Source organism: Calidris pugnax, unplaced genomic scaffold (genome assembly GCF_001431845.1).
Source record: "Calidris pugnax isolate Ruff unplaced genomic scaffold, ASM143184v1 scaffold18, whole genome shotgun sequence".
In the NCBI taxonomy this organism is placed as follows: domain Eukaryota; kingdom Metazoa; phylum Chordata; class Aves; order Charadriiformes; family Scolopacidae; genus Calidris; species Calidris pugnax.
In genome coordinates this window covers 10296098-10313438 of record NW_015090812.1, presented here as the reverse complement: position 1 = coordinate 10313438, position 17341 = coordinate 10296098, and the positions used below count along the sequence as shown (strand labels likewise).

Sequence of the window (17341 nt, the reverse complement as noted above, 5' to 3'; positions counted from 1 at the left end):
ACCGGTGCTTCCTCCAGGCAGATTTAGTAACCTGAGATGTAACGCATCACCTTGGCTGAGAGAGCTTGCTGTGATCTCTGCAAACCTTCCTTTGGTGCATCAACCACAAAGAATAGTGCTACGGGCATGCGTTGCAGCAGCCAAGGTCTGCTAAGTCTCACCACCCCAGTGTAGCTTTGATGCCTTAGAACCCCAAATCCAACCAGAAACCTGTGTGTTCCCTCTCCAGAGCCCTGATTGAGCTCACATGGCTGGGAATTCACGTGAGCTTTTGCTGGGAAAGGGTTTGTATCGAAGTCTTACCTGCAGGGCTGCTCTTGCCAGATGAGTGTTTGGTGTTGCGTAATTGGGAGTCAGAAGCTGTTTCCTCAGCACATGCACCAGTTTGAATCTCTCTCCAAGCCGCGCAGCACCGTTGGAGAGGAGCAGCTTAGTGTGGAGCTCTGTGTAAAATCTCATCCTCTCTTGCACTGCTACAAGAGAGGGCACTTCTTGGTTTTCTGAGATCCCCAGAGCATTTTCCTGCAAATGACACAGGAAAGAGAAGCTCTGTAAATGTTGCATTGGTGTTTCCCTGCGGAGAGTGCCCTCTGAGTCTTGTGTGTTGACGTCTTTGTTTCTCAAGAAGAGATGGTGGCTGGGGGTTCACTAGGACAGAAACTGTAGATTAAGCCACAAAACTGTTGTGAGCGACTTAGGCAGCAGTCAGGCCCGGAGCCTCGTTGATACAAGCTGTCCCTTATTGCTTCTGCTCATGGAAGAGGCAGAAAAGTGCAAACAAAGCCAGAAGGGGAAAGAACTGCAAAGTTAGGAAGTGGTGACCTCCCCATCCATGTGAGAAGGAAGCTCTTTGCCCCTTTGTGTGAATGATCTGAGACCTACTGTGCAGTCTAGCGGCATGTAGAAAATTGCTCTATGCCATTTCTTCCCTTGGCACAGCCTGTACCAAGTGACCCTCTGTGTATAAGTGTTGTAATCCCCCCAACCCAGTCCTGCTAACCCCTGGCTGTTGTCGTTGTCATCCCTTTCCTACACGTTGCCCCTTAAAATTCTGTGTCTCCATTTTCTCTCCTCCTTCCTTTCTCCCCCGTCAGTGGAGAGCTGAGGACTCCGTCGATCATGTAAGTACCACTTGTGTGTATTCCAGGTTGGAAAAGAGGGGTTTGGTAAATCGATTTGTGAATTTTGTAGACACAGTGCTGTCAAAACATCCCTTTCACTCCCTTAATGAGGCTGGAGAGTTACATTGTGAAACCTTCCACAAGCAGCAAATGCAGAGAAAATTGGCATTTAGATTGCTACTAAATGCAGAAAAGCAATTGACATTTCCTATAATCTGTATTTCCAGCTTGTTGCAGTGCAGTTCTAGGCAGGCTCAAGTGATCGACTCAGGAGGTGCATCCTACTTCCTGCAGTAGTTGGCCCACCGAGTTACATGGTAAAATTAGATATCTAATCTTTAAAGCACATTGATCATAGTCATGAAAAATAACCTACACTCTCAACCGTGACCTTTGGCTGAAACACAGATAGTAACAAGAAAACAATCACATTTAAACAGTTAAATCCAATTTTTCCCACATAATTTTGAAATATAAATTTGGAGGAACAAACTAGAAAATGACCTTTTTAGAGTCAGCAATTCAATTACGTGCCCTACTGTGAGCTTCCCCAGCACGGTGCATTTCTCCTCCTGCTTTATACAGAGGATTCTCCCTCGGAGTGGCTTTGTCATGACAGCACTGTGTTTACATTATGCAATCAGACCTTCTTTCATCCATCCCTCGTCTCTCTTCCCTCCTCCCAGCTCGCTTGCTTTGCTCTCGGTGGCATGCTTTTGCGTGAGAATTTCTCTTTGCATGGTTTTGGGAGGAGTGAATTCTCTTGGGATGTTCAGAGTCTGCAGGTTTTGTGTGAGTGCTTCCCCCGCGGGTCCATTGGCACCGATCGGACTGCGCGTCCACTCACCCGCACACACGATCTGCTGCAGGGGCGGAGTTGGGATCGGACTCTGGTTCACACGGTGATTTTGGCGGGGTTCTTGTTGGTGCTTGTTGATTTTTCTCTGGGCTGGCTGGTTCCGCAATGGTAACACGGTGATTTTGATGAGTAAGCCTGGGCAGGTAACCTGAACCAGCAGCACTGACTGGAAATCAGACGGTTTTAATAGTGTGGGTGTTAGTGCGAATGAGTGATGGGAGACTGGCTGCACTCTGAGAGCAACCACAGGCGCCCCTCGTACCCCCAAAGCTGGCAGGGATCCCCCAGGCAGATATTGGACCCCTGGAGCAGCCTCTAAAAGTGCTCGTGCTGCCTGTCCTCAGTGACTTGAGCTTAAACCCTCTCCATCTCTGCTCTTCTTGTCGGAAAGGGTAAATAACCAACTTGGAGCCTCTGCCTCCTTCCCAAAAGCTTCCCCAGCTCCCTATCCAACCCAGTTGTCCCTTGCTCCCTGACCTGGTTAGTGCTAATGGCCCTAGTCCTTTTCACAGCACCCGCAGATGAAAACAGTTCAGGGATACCTGCCCTGAGCTCACAGAGAGCTGCTGGGAGCTGCTGAGCTCGCTGTGCTTGCTCATCTGCAGGCCTGGCCAGCCAGGCTTGGCACGAGTCATGTTGCCGCTGGAGGCCAGGAGGGAGGAGTGATGCTCCCCTCTTTGATCTCAAATTGGAGTGCGGAGCCATGCCCTTCTCCTGCCCAGAAGAAGCCAGAGCTTGCAAAGGTGCTAGCACCCTGCCGAGTCCGCCCTCCTCCCAGACCTCCCACAGCGCAGGGTTTTCCCTCCAGGTCTGCCAACGCCTTGCACTGACCCCATCCCACGCCTGCAACGCCGTGCCAGGGATGCTATAGCACTGCAGGTGCTCCTTGCCCCGGGCCCCCTGCCTGGTGTGGCCATGCCACTGCCTGCATTGCCTCTCTCTGCTCCCTGCGGCTCTGCTGCAAGAGACAACTTTAAAAATCCCCAAATTAGCCCTCAAGAGGTTTCAGCAGCCGGCTGAGCTGGCTTTTGCTCTGGTTCACAGCTCCATAGTCCTCTTACTCTCAGGCTTGCTGTGGCAGAGTGGCTCTAGCTTCACACAAGACCATCTCTGGAGCAGATCTCCCTCTGGGCAGAGGCCATGGGAGCATGCAGCCACTGACTCAGGTTGTTGGTGGGTCCTTAGGACAGCCAAGTGTCAGGGGCAGGGGTTGAAACAGGGCAGGTGAGCGTTGGAGTGGCAGTGATCGTTGTTTGCTGGCTCTGTGTGAGATGCGTGTGCTTGGGTGCAGTCTGTGACTGTGAGACAGCGAGTGTGTTGGTGTGTTGCTGTGGGAGACGCTGACCTCAATGCCCTCCTTTTGCTCACTCCACTAACAATTATTTGCTCTTCTCGTTTGCCTCTTCTCCACCTCATGGATGCGCTCCCAGGAGACAGTCATTGGAGGCCTTCTGCCGGAAACCACCTACTCGGTCACGGTCGCTGCCTACACCACCAAAGGAGATGGTGCCCGCAGCAAGCCAAAGGTCATCACCACCACAGGGGCAGGTGAGTGTGGGCAGCAGATACTACAGCCTTGTAGGGGTGGTGGTAAAACCTCCCAAGAGGTGCACGGGGAGTATGGCTGAGGCACCTGTGCAAGAGGAAGCGAGGGCTGGAGACACTGCAGAGGTACACACTCTTGTGATCTCCAGCCCTTCCTTACAGGCTTTGCCACTGGATCACCTGAGCCAAGTGCAGCAAGCAGATGGACAGACACTGCCGAGGCCTGTGAGAGAGCAATGAAACTCATGGGTCTGAGCTCATCTGCATAGTCCAGAGACCTGGGAAGAGGAAGCCTGAAAGTCCAGGCCCTCCCTCAGCTTTGGAATCGTGGCCTGTCCTCACGTTGTTCCCATAGGCGAGTGCCATTTCTTGATTCCTGCAGTGACTGCAGTGCCACCTGGGATGGCCCCTGGCACAGAGGGCTCCTCAGAGGTGCTTCTCAGCTTCCCCCTGGCCGTTGCTACTGCTGCCTCCCCAGGCTTACATAGCTGAGCCCGGCTGCTCCTAGAGCCATGGTAAAATCTGGAATCCAACAAATCCTGCCATAAGAGTGCTGCGGATGCAACTTCTAGGTCCTGGTGATCCCAGCCAGTTTGGTTCTTCTGTCTCAGTAGGCTTGTACCCAGTGCCTAGTGCAACACAGGAGCCTCAGCCTGGAGCAGGGGCACCCAGGAGTTCATCAGGTGCTTTCCTCTGGATGCAGTCAAGCTTGACTTTGGTGGTTGACATTGTCTTGTCCTCGATTTCCACTCACTAGACCTGTCCTACAACTGATAAATCCTGCTGCTTCCTCACACCAGCCGCAGGAACAGTATTTACCACTTGTTATTATGGGAATGCAGCTTGTGCAAACAGAGCGTTTGTTCCTGGTGCTTTTAAACAAGGAACAGCTTGCCATCTCTTCCGTGCTGCATATGGGGAGCTCCAGAGGTAGTTTCCACTGTCACAGTCTCAAATGCTGTCTCCCTTGTGCCTCGCCATGATGTATGCTCTGTTCATCAAATTGCTACAGCTGTCCTATAAACAGGAAAAGCTCCCTAAACATCCCAGTGTTGCACTGTAAGCCACAGTGGGTCTTCCCATGTTATGATGCACATTTAAAGTTAATATTTGGAATCAGCTTTGAAAATAATGCGTCTCTTAATACTAGCTGCTGTTAGACATTGTATTATGAGTGCAAGGAGGATGGTGCTGGCAGTGGATATGCAATTGTATGTCTTAAATACCTCCAAAACCACCCCCAGAGCTGCCTTTGTTAGAGGCTCGTCTGCAGGCTTGACCTCAAAGGGGAGTGTTGGTATCGCCCTCTGATGGCAAAATCGGGGCATAATTCTGTCAAATACGTTTTTCTCTTGTGCTCATCTGTAGGCTCATACATTCCAAAACTGTGCAAGGATATTTAACTAGGTTTGGCTACAATCCCATTTTCGTTTTCACTTCAGTGGCCCCATCCCTTTGATTCTGAGTATCTTCCCTATCAGTTGATTTGTTTACAAATCTGAGCTGATGTGAAGTGAAGACACATCCTCTTTTTTAACTGAAGGAGATCAAGGTATTAAACCACCAATTTAAAGCCATCAGTTCCTAACCAGTGACGGCAACACCCCTTGACTTGTGCAGCATAAGCAAAAATCCTGTGGAACGCTTGTGTTCACCTCTCACATCGACACTGACATCACGAATCTGCTCATCAGCTAAACCAAAATGTATTCTGATGGCAAACAGCCCACCCAGCTCTGCTCGCTGCCTCTGCAGATGGTAAAACTGCAAGGTTTCAGGATGAAATTTGTCTGCCTCCAGACAGATCAGGGCGCTGGACTTGGGCTTCTGTGTGTCTGTTGTGGTACGGTGCACTGGGACCAGCGTGGCCTGGTGGTGCACACTAGCTGGAGTGTCTGAAGACAACTGATTGGGAGGACGGGATTCAGATCTTCTCTGAGATAAATATGATGCTTTGAGGTACCTTAAACCTTTCCTGTAAAAGGGGATGAATTTTGGGGCTGGATGTGGCTGAATTTATTCCTTGTTTAGATGGCAGCACATGGGAAAATGGCAGTCAAGAGCTGGCTGGCTCCAGCTTCCCTCACCACTGGATTAGGGTCAATCTGCCTCTATCCATGTGAATTGTCTGTCGTCCTCTTCACCCTGTTGTCTGAACTTTCCCACTTTCCTCAATCCTCACGGACTGAGCAGCAGAGAAGCGGTCCTTCCTTCCCCTCCTCCCAGGCTATAGATGGTCATTGTGTGTTTATGTTGCAGTCCCGGGGAAGCCCACCATGATGATTAGCACGACAGCCATGAACACAGCCCTCATCCAGTGGCACCCACCCAAGGAGATGGTAGGGGAGCTGCTGGGTTACCGGCTGCAGTACAGACGTCTTGATGAGGAAAAGATGAACACGATAGACTTCGGGAAGAGAGACCATCACTACACTGTGACCAATCTGCACAAGGGGGCCACGTACCTCTTCAAATTGTCTGCCAAGAACAGAGCTGGCCCAGGAGAGGAGTTTGAGAAGGAGATCACTACTGCAGAAGATGTGCCAAGTGGCTTCCCACAGAACCTGCGTGTGGTGGGTCTCACCACTTCCACCACAGAAGTTGCATGGGACCCCCCGGTCTTGGCAGAAAGAAACGGCAAGATCGTCAACTACACGGTGGTATACAGGGACATAAATAGCCAGCAGGACCTGGTTAACATCACCAAGGACACAAGTATCACTTTGACGAATTTGAAGCCCGATACTACTTACGACATCAAAGTGAGGGCCCGCACCAATAAAGGGGCTGGGCCACTCAGCCCCAGCATCCAGTCCCGGACCATGCCTGTTGAGCAAGGTAAGTGCCCCTCTAACAAGCCCTAACAGCAAGCTCTGCCTCCAGGACAGGGACCTTTGCTTCAGTTCATGAGGCTACGCTTCCCTTTGCTCTGACTAATGAGATCAGGTACCGTATGGCTCCCGAGTCTAAAACTAGCTCGGTGAGGCGAGGCTCAATGAAGGTTTCCTTAAAGTTGCCATTTGAGGGGGGAAAGGGGTGTTGATGGTAGCTTAATTGCCTTTGTCACTCCACAGTCTCCCTTTGCTGTTTTGTGTGTACATGAAAGGCTCTTGCTTGAACTGGAGCAGGCGGCTGGGTAGGATCATCTGCAGATCCAGTACCTGAGCACCACTGCTCTTTGATCATGGCAAAGGGCCAAGAGAGTGTGTGTGGAGGCGGGTGGAGAGGAAGGCTACAGTTCAGCCTGCAACTTCCTATCTATGGTGCTGGAAAAGTATAGTCAAAAAGTGAAACTCCACTGGAGACTGGAGACTTGGTAAAAGGCTGCTGCTCTTTTCTCCTCATCTCTCTCTTCTCTGTTGTAGCTGAACTCTTTGACCTCTGCTGCTGAGTTAGACAAAGAGAGACTTGGAGCCGAGCTGCTGCCTGGCTCCCTCCTGACTTGGCCTTACAGTGCTCAAATATCTTGTTTTTCATTTCAGTGTTTGCTAAGAACTTCCGCGTCAATGCCGTCATGAAAACGTCTGTGTTGCTGAGCTGGGAAGTGCCTGAGTCCTATAAATCTGCAGTGCCTTTTAAGGTAAGGGCAGGATGCAGAGGACAGGGAGCTCTGCCTGTGGCAGTGAGCAGGACAATGGAAAGCAGCATCTTGACCTTCCACATGAAGTTTTCAGGCTGTCAGACAAGAGACAAGCAGAGTAGGGTCACGTTTTTCACTGGCTTGGGATCTTGTGGAACTTAGATCTCCAAGGCTAGGCTAGGTAGCTGCTCTTGCTTTTGAGCACCCATGTGTGAGCCACACGCTAGAGCACTGCTGCTTACTTTTCTTAGGCCAGAATGTGTTGTAGTTTTGTTGATTTCTTTCTGTTTTGATCAGTTGTGGAATAGTCAGTAAGCACTTGGCTCACAGTGACAAGAGTCAATAATGTTGGCTGAAGCACCCCAACAGGAAACACCAAGCAGTGAAGACATGCGCTGGGCAGAGGCATTCAGAGAACGGGGATGTCTCAGGGATCATAATACGTATTTCTGGCTTCTCACCATCCAGCTAGAAACCAGCTTAGGAACTTTCTCTAAGTGTACCCACTCCTCCCTTGATATAGTGCCCCTGAATTACTTGCCTTTTTGAAGGGAAATGAAAACTGGTCCCTCACCCCAAATCACTGATGCTTTTCCCATGAGTGGTTGCGGTTGTGGTTCACGCAGTCCCAATCAGTGCTTTCCTCCTCCATCAGCTTTCTCAAGCATCTTGTTACCTGGTATCACTTGGCTGGGGCCTACCAGTAGGGCTGACCTTTGCAGCTCTCTGACAGTGTTTACTCAAGCTTGTCCTGATCCCTGACTTGGAGTTGAAGCACGAAAAGTTATAAATACAATTTAATAGCCAGAGATCACCAGGATGAAGTGGTCTGAAAACCAGCATGTGAATCAAACTAAGAATGACTCTTTCTGCAACATGTCCTGTCTCTAACGTCGGGATTGCCTTTATGAGTTACTTCAGAGCAGATGCATAATCTCAGGGAGTGAAGGAGGGAAGCATCATCACCCTTCCAGAAGGTGTTACAGGTGTGAGCAGCACGTGTGCCAGTGCAGAGGGAACTCTGGAGGAATGGCTGCTGTTCTCTTTTCTCCAACACAGTTCTGGACGTAGTGTCAGGCTGCAGACAACACTGATGACCCAATATCTTCCTGCTCTTGTCTGTCCCCCAGTGCAGATCACTGATGTGGATAAAAGACTAGCATGTGGTGGAAATTTCTGCAGATCTCAGTGCAGCTTCTCTCCCTTAAGAAACAAGACCAATGTGTCACATTGGCAAGGATAATCTTCCACCCAGTCTCAGAGGCTGTCTGCTGCCCCTGCAAAGGTGGCCAGGGGTGGGAGCAGCGTGATTTGCCTTCCTCCTTGCACATGCACCTTTGCCTGAAGAGCAAATGCGAGGCTTGCATGAGCTGGAGGGGATCCATGGCCAGGGGAGTGAGGGGAAGGCCTTGAACTGCATCCACATCAAAGTGTGTGAGCACCTCCCCTTCCTTGTTACTAACTCTCCTGGTTTAAATCCTGCAGCTGAATTAGCATGATCAATAGCAGGCACTTGTTAACATGCAGAGTTTAGCTGAAGCAGACAAGGCTTCTGTGAAGACCTTGTGGTATTCAAAGCTTTCCCAGATGTAGGGTGCATTAGGATCAGTGTTCAGACATCTGGCCTCAAGGAGCTTCACAGAGCTCTATTACTTTGCGCTCTGCTGAGGAACCAGTCTGCTTCATCTTGCCTTATTCTTGTGGCACAAAGCCCGCATCTCTGTCTGACGGTGCAGTGCTAGAAAGGGACAGTGTGACCTTTGGAGCATTACTACCACACACGGATGGAGGAGTGGTTGGAAGTAGCCAGGAGCCAAGGATGTAACGCTGATGCCTCGTCCCGGCCTCATAGCTGCTATTGCTTACACAGACAGTGACTCAAGGTCTGCCCCTGCTGCGGGTTAACCCTCAGATGACACAGGAGCAGATGGCAGTAGCCACTTGCTCACTGAAGAGCAGTCATGCAAATGAGAGTCTTACAAGGATATTTCTCTAATAGCGTCTTCTTTCTATTAATATTCCCAGACTTGCAGACACACATGAGTCAAGGCCAGGAGCTAAGAGGGTCAGCTCCAGGTCGTTGATTGTGCCACTTGAAGGAAATCCTTAACCTTCAGGATTTTGTATTTTAATAAACAAGATTCACCTCTCTCCTCTAATTCAGGCACATGGGATGCTGAGGCCAGAGCCTAATACTGTAACTAGCATAACAGATAAATCTCCATGGGAACAATTAGTATTATCTACACTTGATAAACAGTCTCATGCTAAATCTATGTCCCAAAGGGTGTCATATTCTACTTTAACAGATTTAATTAAAGTAGATATTGTTCTGACAATGAATAGTGAGGCACAGGCAGGACTTGTGCTTTTTTTTTTTTTCAATAGGGGATGAGCTGAGACCTTAGGAATTTTCATTGCTACCAAATCAATAATGAAGGTTTGAGTTCTCTTTGGGGAATTTTCACAGCTGCTTCTGGTCCAGGAGATAAATTCCTTGTAAAATGTTGCTCAACAGTTGTGGTGGAGCAGAGGCACTATTCCTTTTCTATTCCAGTGTGCTTGCAGAAAGCTGTTCTGGAGCTCTCATGGAAAGTGCAAGATAGATACAACCTTCTCCTTAGGGAAACTGCATTTTCCTGAGACACATTCTTCAACTTAAAAGCAGGACAGAGGATATATTGGTTAAAGGCAGCATCATGAGGTATTTTGCAAATGGGAAGAAGGAGCAGCACTTTTTGAAAATTATGATGATACAGGTCTAGAAATAACCCCTAAGAATGCTGGGCAGTGCCTTCTCACAGTGTGTCCCATGGAATGTAGTAATTACTCCTGCCTGCAAAAAAAGGTAACCTTGTCTACTTCTCCATCGAGTCATTATCTTTTCCAGTGTTGCACACGATGTGTCTTTTAATCTTCTAGTTCAATACATTCTTTACTGCCTTGAAATCAAGCAGCAGACCTTCAGCAGTGACATTTGTACCCACGTAGCTTTGCAAATCTTCTCTTGTGGGTAAGAGCAGCACAAATGACATTTTACAGCAATCCATGGGCTAGTCAGCAATGTTTGGCAGTTCAGAGCCCTTGGGCCAAATTTGCTGCTGACTTAAGTAGTTACCAGTGGGCCATGATGCAACCTCTAAATAGCATTCCTGCTCGAGCTCCCGGGCATCTTCAGCTGCACACAAATGACTGTTTCTGAGCCCTTACATTATTGTAGGTTTTGTGTGGAGGCCTTAACTAATGGTGCATAGCATTTGAAAAAAACAATGTGTTATGGCAGGTAAAGGAACGTAGAACTACCACTGCAACTGTGAAAAGGGGAGATGGCAGAGAATGCTTCACAAAAGCATTGCAAATGCCAATTTCACTGTCTTCGGGCACAAATTTTTGTGCATGGCAGTAAAAAACATCATCTGGTGTCAGGACTGAATCGGAGACTGTTTCCTGGCCAATTCCAGGGCAGAGCAAGCAGGGAAACTCTGAACAGAAGTGCTTGATCATCTCTTCTGCCTCCTCTTGCTCCAGGAGAACAGCTATGTCCCCAGCAGATGCCTTACGTGCAGGCAGTTGGTGGGCGAGTGGCTTCCCTAGAGCATACGCAGAAGCAGTTGGTGATACCTTTATGAGGGAAGAATTCATAACAAGGAATCTCATCAGAGAGGCAGCAGAACTCTCTCTGGGCTTTGCATCCTTCCAGCATAGCTCTTAATGGTGGAAGTTTGGTTTTGTTGGAGTCTGTGCTGTAGCACGTGAAGTGAGGTCCCGCTGCTCCCCCAGGACACTCCCTGAGTTGCTGTCATCTGGAACATCTGCACCTGTACCATTGCAATATCATTCCAAGGAGTGGTGCTGGGATAGACAGCAAAGCTGCTAAAATGACTTGAAGTCTAGCACTCCTGTCTTTGTTGTGCCTACTTCTGTGTCAGAGAAGGGTGAAACCTGCCAACTAAATATCTAATATTGCAGCACTATAAGAAGCATTTCTTCATTTTACCTTTTTCACTCACTTTAGCACCCATCTGATATACATGTCTTTGGAGAAAGGGATTAAAGCTCCAGCCATCCTACCTTTGACAGCCTTTCCTGCATATGGGACAGCCAGCAGGAGCTTTGTCCCTGCAAACCTCTGTTATTTCAGTATATGGTATTTATTTCTGCAGTTCATCCCTGATGATTGAAGCATGTCAACAAACGAGACTGATTGCAGTTCTCCTGCATTGCTGGCTTCTCACTGCTGCTCTGTTAACTGTTGGGAGTGTCTTAGCAGCAAAAAAGCTGGGACTCTTTTCCTATCCCAACCTCCATGTCAAGTGACCTGAAAAGGATTTGAAGCATGGTGTGGGTATCGCTGTTTAGATAACACAAAAGCAGAGCTGCAAATTCCAGACCTGGCCTGGTCCCTGTGCTCTCCTGCCCTTCAGATCTCTTTCCAGGGCCGCCCTCCTCCTCCTCCTTCCAGCTCCAGCGCTAAATATTAGAGCAGTGCTAATCAGCTGCCCTTGTCCCAGAGTGCTGGCAGCTTTCTGCAGCTTTCCACCACCTGCTAAAAAAGGTGACTTGGAAGGAAAGTTTGGTCCCTCCCTAGCTGCCTGTGTCAGCCTTACCGGTAGGCTCAGCTGGTGAAAAATCTGTTTTACTTCAAGTAATTTTTCTTCCACAGAGCTGTCTTCTCTCTCTCAAGGCCTCTGTTGGAAAGAGCATGTTTTACTGTGTGGGCTCTGCCTGTGGCATGTAATAGCTACCGTGGTTTAACATGCTCCAGCTCTACCTTTGCCAGTTTTTGGTATGCTGTGCCTGCACTGCTATCAGGAATCCAGCTCTGCCCTGCCACGCTGGATGGTCACCCAGTGGAAGGAGACATGCTGGTTTATCACAGCTGGGGCACAACCTCTGATCTCTCCAGTTCTCTGCACCCCATTTGTCTCTGTCTCTGGGAACTTTGTAGAGGCAGCACCCAGCATTTCAGGGTACAAGCGTTGCTCCAGCAAGACCCAAATCAAAGTTCCCGGGGTAGATGGGCTGTTTGGTGCAGCTAATACAGCAGTGCCCATGGCTGCTGTGCCTTGAGGGAGGTGGGGGTCCTGCACATTTGCAACAGGGCGCTGAGAAGATGTCATTAGCTGAGGGGCCAACAGGCCCAAGGAGAAGCTGTGAGTGGAGGCTGCCTGATCCCCTGGGCCACCAACGCCCCTGCGCTGCCCAGCAGCCCCTTGCTTCAAGCACGGCAGGGAAAAGCAGCACTGATCTCCTGCCCACGGCTGGTGCGGCATCCAGCATCTGTTGTCATGGCAACAGGGTGTCACACCTGCAGAGCCGCTGTTTCGGGTACCAATTTGTGAGCCCTGTGTGTGGGATTTGTCAGATCATTGGTGAGGCGTGTAACCCCCTCCCCTCCCCAGTCACATTGCTGGAAGGAGGGATGCTCTGCATTAACCATTCGATCAGGCATCAGCTGGTAGACATGGGAGTGGCACCAATTAAAAGCAGACGGGATTTTACACCAAAAGCATATTGTGTATTATAGCCTCATGAGACAAGAAACAAAGACCCATTCATCTCCACGCGAGGGCAAAGCACAGCCATCTGGATTCCTGCCCCAAACCGGCGCTGAAAAGCAGCGTGTGTGGCACCACCAGCCTCACCGCTGGCACCGGCCACCTGGGCTTTGCTGAGATGACCCTCTCTGCTCCATTGCTGCGAGGCGCAGGGAGCACGGTTCAACCCTGTGCTGGGGGTTGCTCTTCTTTAACTAAAGATTTATGGCTGTTTACGAAGCGCACAATAGCTGAACCACCTGAGGGAGGGCCCAGAGCCAAATTGTTGTCTCTAACGCTGCTATTTTGAGTATGAGTTTTCATCAGCAGCTGTCAGCTGCATGAGCATGTCCTTTTCCCGTTTCAGATTCTGTACAATAGCCAGAGTGTGGAGGTGGACGGCCACTCGATGAAGAAACTCATAAGTGACCTCCAGCCAGACACGGACTATTCTTTTGTGCTAATGAACCGTGGGAGCAGTGCTGGGGGGCTCCAGCACCTCGTCTCAATCCGCACTGCTCCTGACGTCTTGCAGAGCAAACCCATCGCCACAAACAAGTACATACAGGAAGGAAAATTCACGCTCACCCTTCCCAAAGTCCAGACCACTGTGCCGGTTAGGTACGTGCTGTGCCTGGGTGGAGAAGGCAGGGTTGGGAGGCTAGACATGGGGAAGAGGGCAAGGCAGACCTCTGCCAACCTGTGGATTTTGTAACCTGGGAGTGAATTTCTCAGCAGGCTGTGGTACAGAGCCAGGCATTTACCCGTAACGTGGGATCACGCTGCTGGCTCTTTCTGAGCAAATATTTATGTGCAATAAAATTAAGACAATTCTCTGACAGTTTGCCCTCACCCTGGTGGGTATACTCCAGATGCTACCAACAAAAACGCAGTTGAGGATCAGGAGGGACTTTCTCTGACACTGTATAATATCCTTTAAATAAATAATGCCCAAAGCCTCGAGGAGATTAAAAAAGCGAGTTTGTGGAAGTCTTATTCGTTACTGTGGTATCCTTGTGCTGAAGCACAATTCCCCCAGGGTTCTTGCTACAATCCGATTATATAAATGTCCTTCTCACAGCTCCTACACCACCCTCTGGAGCACAGTCTGTAGATCTTCATTAACCTAATGAGTGTTAACGGGAGTATTCTCTTCTCCAATACAGCTGGAAAACCGACCTCTTCGTTACCAAATCCTGTTGCTATTTAGAGGGCAGGGAGAGGAGCAGGTCATTCTTGGGAGGCATATGGCTTGTGTTATTTGGTGACCTGCCTGAGAGACAACTTAAGGTCCAGTGCTTACACTTTCCTTCCTTCCCAGGTGGTACTACATCGTGGTTGTGCCAGCAGATCAGAGCACCAGCAGCCCGACTGCTCGCTGGCGGACACCTGATGAGATGGAGCTGGACCAGGTAGGACTCTGTAGCAGCTGCTGTAACAGAAGTGGCTCCCAGGTGGCCCAGCACGCTTTGCCCAGGCCTCCTGGCAACGGCATGGGTGCACTGAGATGGGGGCTGTGGGACATGCAGTGCTCACTCAGCCTTTCTTGGCGGGTGACAGCATGTAGAAGGAAGGCTGGAGTCAAGCAAGGGAGGAGCCACCTCTGAGAATGTCCTCTATTGGGAAGACCACATTTGAATGTCTCAGAGCACTGACCAGGACAGATCCTGTCTTGGATGCTACGCTCTTTGCAACCTTTTTCAGCTGAAGCAACCATGCTGATTTTGAAAGCAAGCTAAGAGAGGGGGTATTGTTTTCAGTTTATTAAGCTGTTCTGTCAGGAGGCTTTTCCCTCTCTGGACGGACCTAAGCCCACAGTATGGATAAAAAGTTCAGTCTAGCATCTCACAAAACCTGCAAAGCTCCCTTCACACTTCCTTGTCAAAGGCTTTCAGCATTCACCAGCCCCTTCACCCTAAGATGCAGCTTATTCTGAGCAGGAGTCCTCCAACACCAGTGGTGTGGTACGTGTGTGGGCGTCAGAAGAGTCCCACACAAGGGCTTTGTGAGCCCTTCCACACACACACCACCACCCACAAAGTAATAAGGAAGAATTCCAAGAAATCACACAAAGGTTCCATTAAGAGAACAAAGTTGCAGGCTTGAAGAACTCATAAATTGCAAAGTGTTAGAAGCTGTAAATCTGCCCCTGCTTATCGTTAATCTTTAATTACATGATTGCACAGTGTTTTCCATGGGGTCCCTGCTCACACCGTGTATGGGTGGATCTGTTCTGCGCATGAAGCACAATTCTATGATGGAGAACCATCATCTATAGGTCTCCTGCATCATTTCATTGCAGAAATTGGAAGATGTCACAAGAAATAGAAGACTAGGGTGCGAAAGGATGGTTTAGTTTTGAACTTTAGGTGGTTGAAAGTTATTGAGAGAACTGGTTTCTATCTCTGTTTCACCCAGTTCTGGGCAAATGATTTGAGAAAAAAATTTCATTAGCAGACTGTGTCTTGCATGTTCTGCTTTTTTTGGAGTGCTCAGTTTGAGATCTGGAGCCTCATTTGCACAGCCTAAGCATCCCCAGCTGCAGAGAAAGTCAATAGAAGCTCTGCTGGATATAGTCAGTGCTATAAAAAAAAAGCTAACTTTTCTTTAAAAACAAAACAAGCTGATGTCTTTTCAATTTGACATTCAAAATTAGTGGACATTTTTTACATTAATGTCCCTGCGTCTCTGTTCTCTATCTGTAAAATTAGGATAATCACTTTCATCTCACCTCATATGGGTGTTTGGAAGATAAGATCGTTAATGTTTGTGAAGCACTTGTAATATTATAGTGATCAGCACCATAGAAAAGCCCACGAGGAAATTATTAATTTTGTCTTCATAGCTGGATTTGAATAGTAAGCAATAAACAAGGCCTCAGGCTGCATAATGCAAAGAAGAAAACAAAATATGGAATAGCTGCTCTTTGATTAAGCACTGTCTGTCCTGTGTATTGAACAAAGCAGAGGAGTTACAGAAAAGATAGTATGTGACCGTGCAGTCAAGGATTGTAACACAATGCACCTACGTAAGGCAGCTGAATTAATTTTTCACAGGCAATATTAGTTTTCTAATTTTTCAGGATCTGGACTTTGCAAGCCTAGCATTTCTTTTGGTGCAGTCTTTTGGGGTGCATGTTATATATATAGGTGGCAGTAGCATCCAGCAACCTTAATCACAACTGGATCCCTATGGTTTCATGCACTGTGCTTTCTGCTCCAAGAAGTTTAGCTGTAATTGCAGCCAAGGTACAAGAGATGTGTGTAAGGATCAAACTCCACAGTCCAAAGACTATTTCTGCCTTTTTTTCCCTGTGGTTGCAAGGATATTTGTGAAACTGAGATTGCTCCATGCCTTTTTTTTTTATTTTTCTTCTTTTTTCTTTTTTTTCGGGGGGGACGGGTGATATTGCAACGAACAACCTATAGCTTTCCTAAATTGCTCCAACAGGAATATCCATAAGAGGACAAGGATGGACTGTTCTGTTGAGGAAAAGGAGCAGGGGGTGCCTTACCCAGCTTTTCCTCCTCAGAGGGAGTGAGCTCAGCTCAGCAGCATAGCTTTGTGTGCACATCACTGTCCCCAGCCCCACTGATGTTCCCTGTCTGCCCTAACAATGCTGCACTGATACATTCGTGTGTGAAATGTATTTCATGCCTCCTTCTTCATTTTAAATTAGAATTTCTGTTCCAAGCCTGATATTCGTTTTTATTCATTAGAAAAACATCTTTAAACATCTGAGAGTCTTTCTTACCAGTGTAATTGATTTTTTGTGTGTTTATATCCTTTTTCATGAATTTGTGGCTGACTATGAAATTTGCCATTTTTACTCTGAACATCCCATGAAATCTGTTATCATTCTGTGTGATTTACACAAAGCTCTGCCTGCAACCCAGCAGCAGGTGAAATATCGCAGCACTGACAGAAGGGAAAGACACAGCAAATGTCACTTTTTCCCTGTACATCAGCGTCAGCTATAATTCACATCCAGTGTCCGTAGAGAGCGTGCATCGCTGTCCAAACCAACATTTGGGCCACAGAACATGGTCCAGTTCCCTCACAGCTCATCGGGATTGATTAACACAGGCTGTCTCAGCCCTGACATTAGCCCTGTTGGCATCTCAGGGCTCAGGACCCTCCCAGAGCTGAGCTCCTGGTGGAGATGGTTGCAGTGAGGGTCTGCAGACGGGTTCCCCAGCAGTTCCTAAATGGATAATGCATCCCTCTGGTTTCTTTGTACCACCACCATGTCCAGATCAAGCCCAGTGTCTTCTCCTCCCCTTCCCTTCCACCCTGCTGAGTCCTACAACCGGTAAGGTAACAGGGTGAGGCGGTGTCACGCCGGGCGAAGCAATAGTGATGCACCTTGTTTGTCCCCAGCTGCTGGAGGCCATAAGCCAAGGGAGTCAGAGCAGGCGCCAGCGACGCCAAGCAGACAGACTCAAGCCCTACATTGCTGCTCAAGTGGATGTTCTGCCTGAGACCTTCACCCTGGGAGACGAGAAGAACTACAAAGGTTTCTACAACAAGCCCCTGTCTGAAGACCTGAGCTATCGCTGCTTCGTGCTGGCCTCGCTGGAGGATGGAGACACGGTAAGGACTTTCTGCTGGGGAGGCACAGCCTGTCCTAGAAGAGCAGAGGTGGGCTCAGTGCAGGCACGGTGAAAAACTACTGTGAGCTGGGAGGATGGAGTTTTGT

At 48.8% G+C, this 17341-nt stretch overlaps 1 protein-coding gene across 18 annotated transcripts in view; it reads left to right on the top strand.

The window, feature by feature from the left end:
• The window catches only part of PTPRF (protein tyrosine phosphatase, receptor type, F), a 378493-nt gene that overhangs the window by 320425 nt on the left and 40727 nt on the right, over nt 1-17341 (top strand). For 11 of the 18 annotated variants that reach the window (XM_014939283.1, XM_014939279.1, XM_014939277.1 and 8 more), the window contains 7 exons: nt 1095-1121; nt 3411-3528; nt 5785-6363; nt 7008-7105; nt 13010-13263; nt 13964-14054; nt 17023-17235. In XM_014939283.1, the coding sequence (XP_014794769.1) occupies nt 1095-1121; nt 3411-3528; nt 5785-6363; nt 7008-7105; nt 13010-13263; nt 13964-14054; nt 17023-17235 (1380 nt within the window). The remainder of the gene's footprint in view (nt 1-1094; nt 1122-3410; nt 3529-5784; nt 6364-7007; nt 7106-13009; nt 13264-13963; nt 14055-17022; nt 17236-17341) is intronic. The other 7 variants (XM_014939286.1, XM_014939284.1, XM_014939281.1 and 4 more) reach the window with 2 other exon arrangements.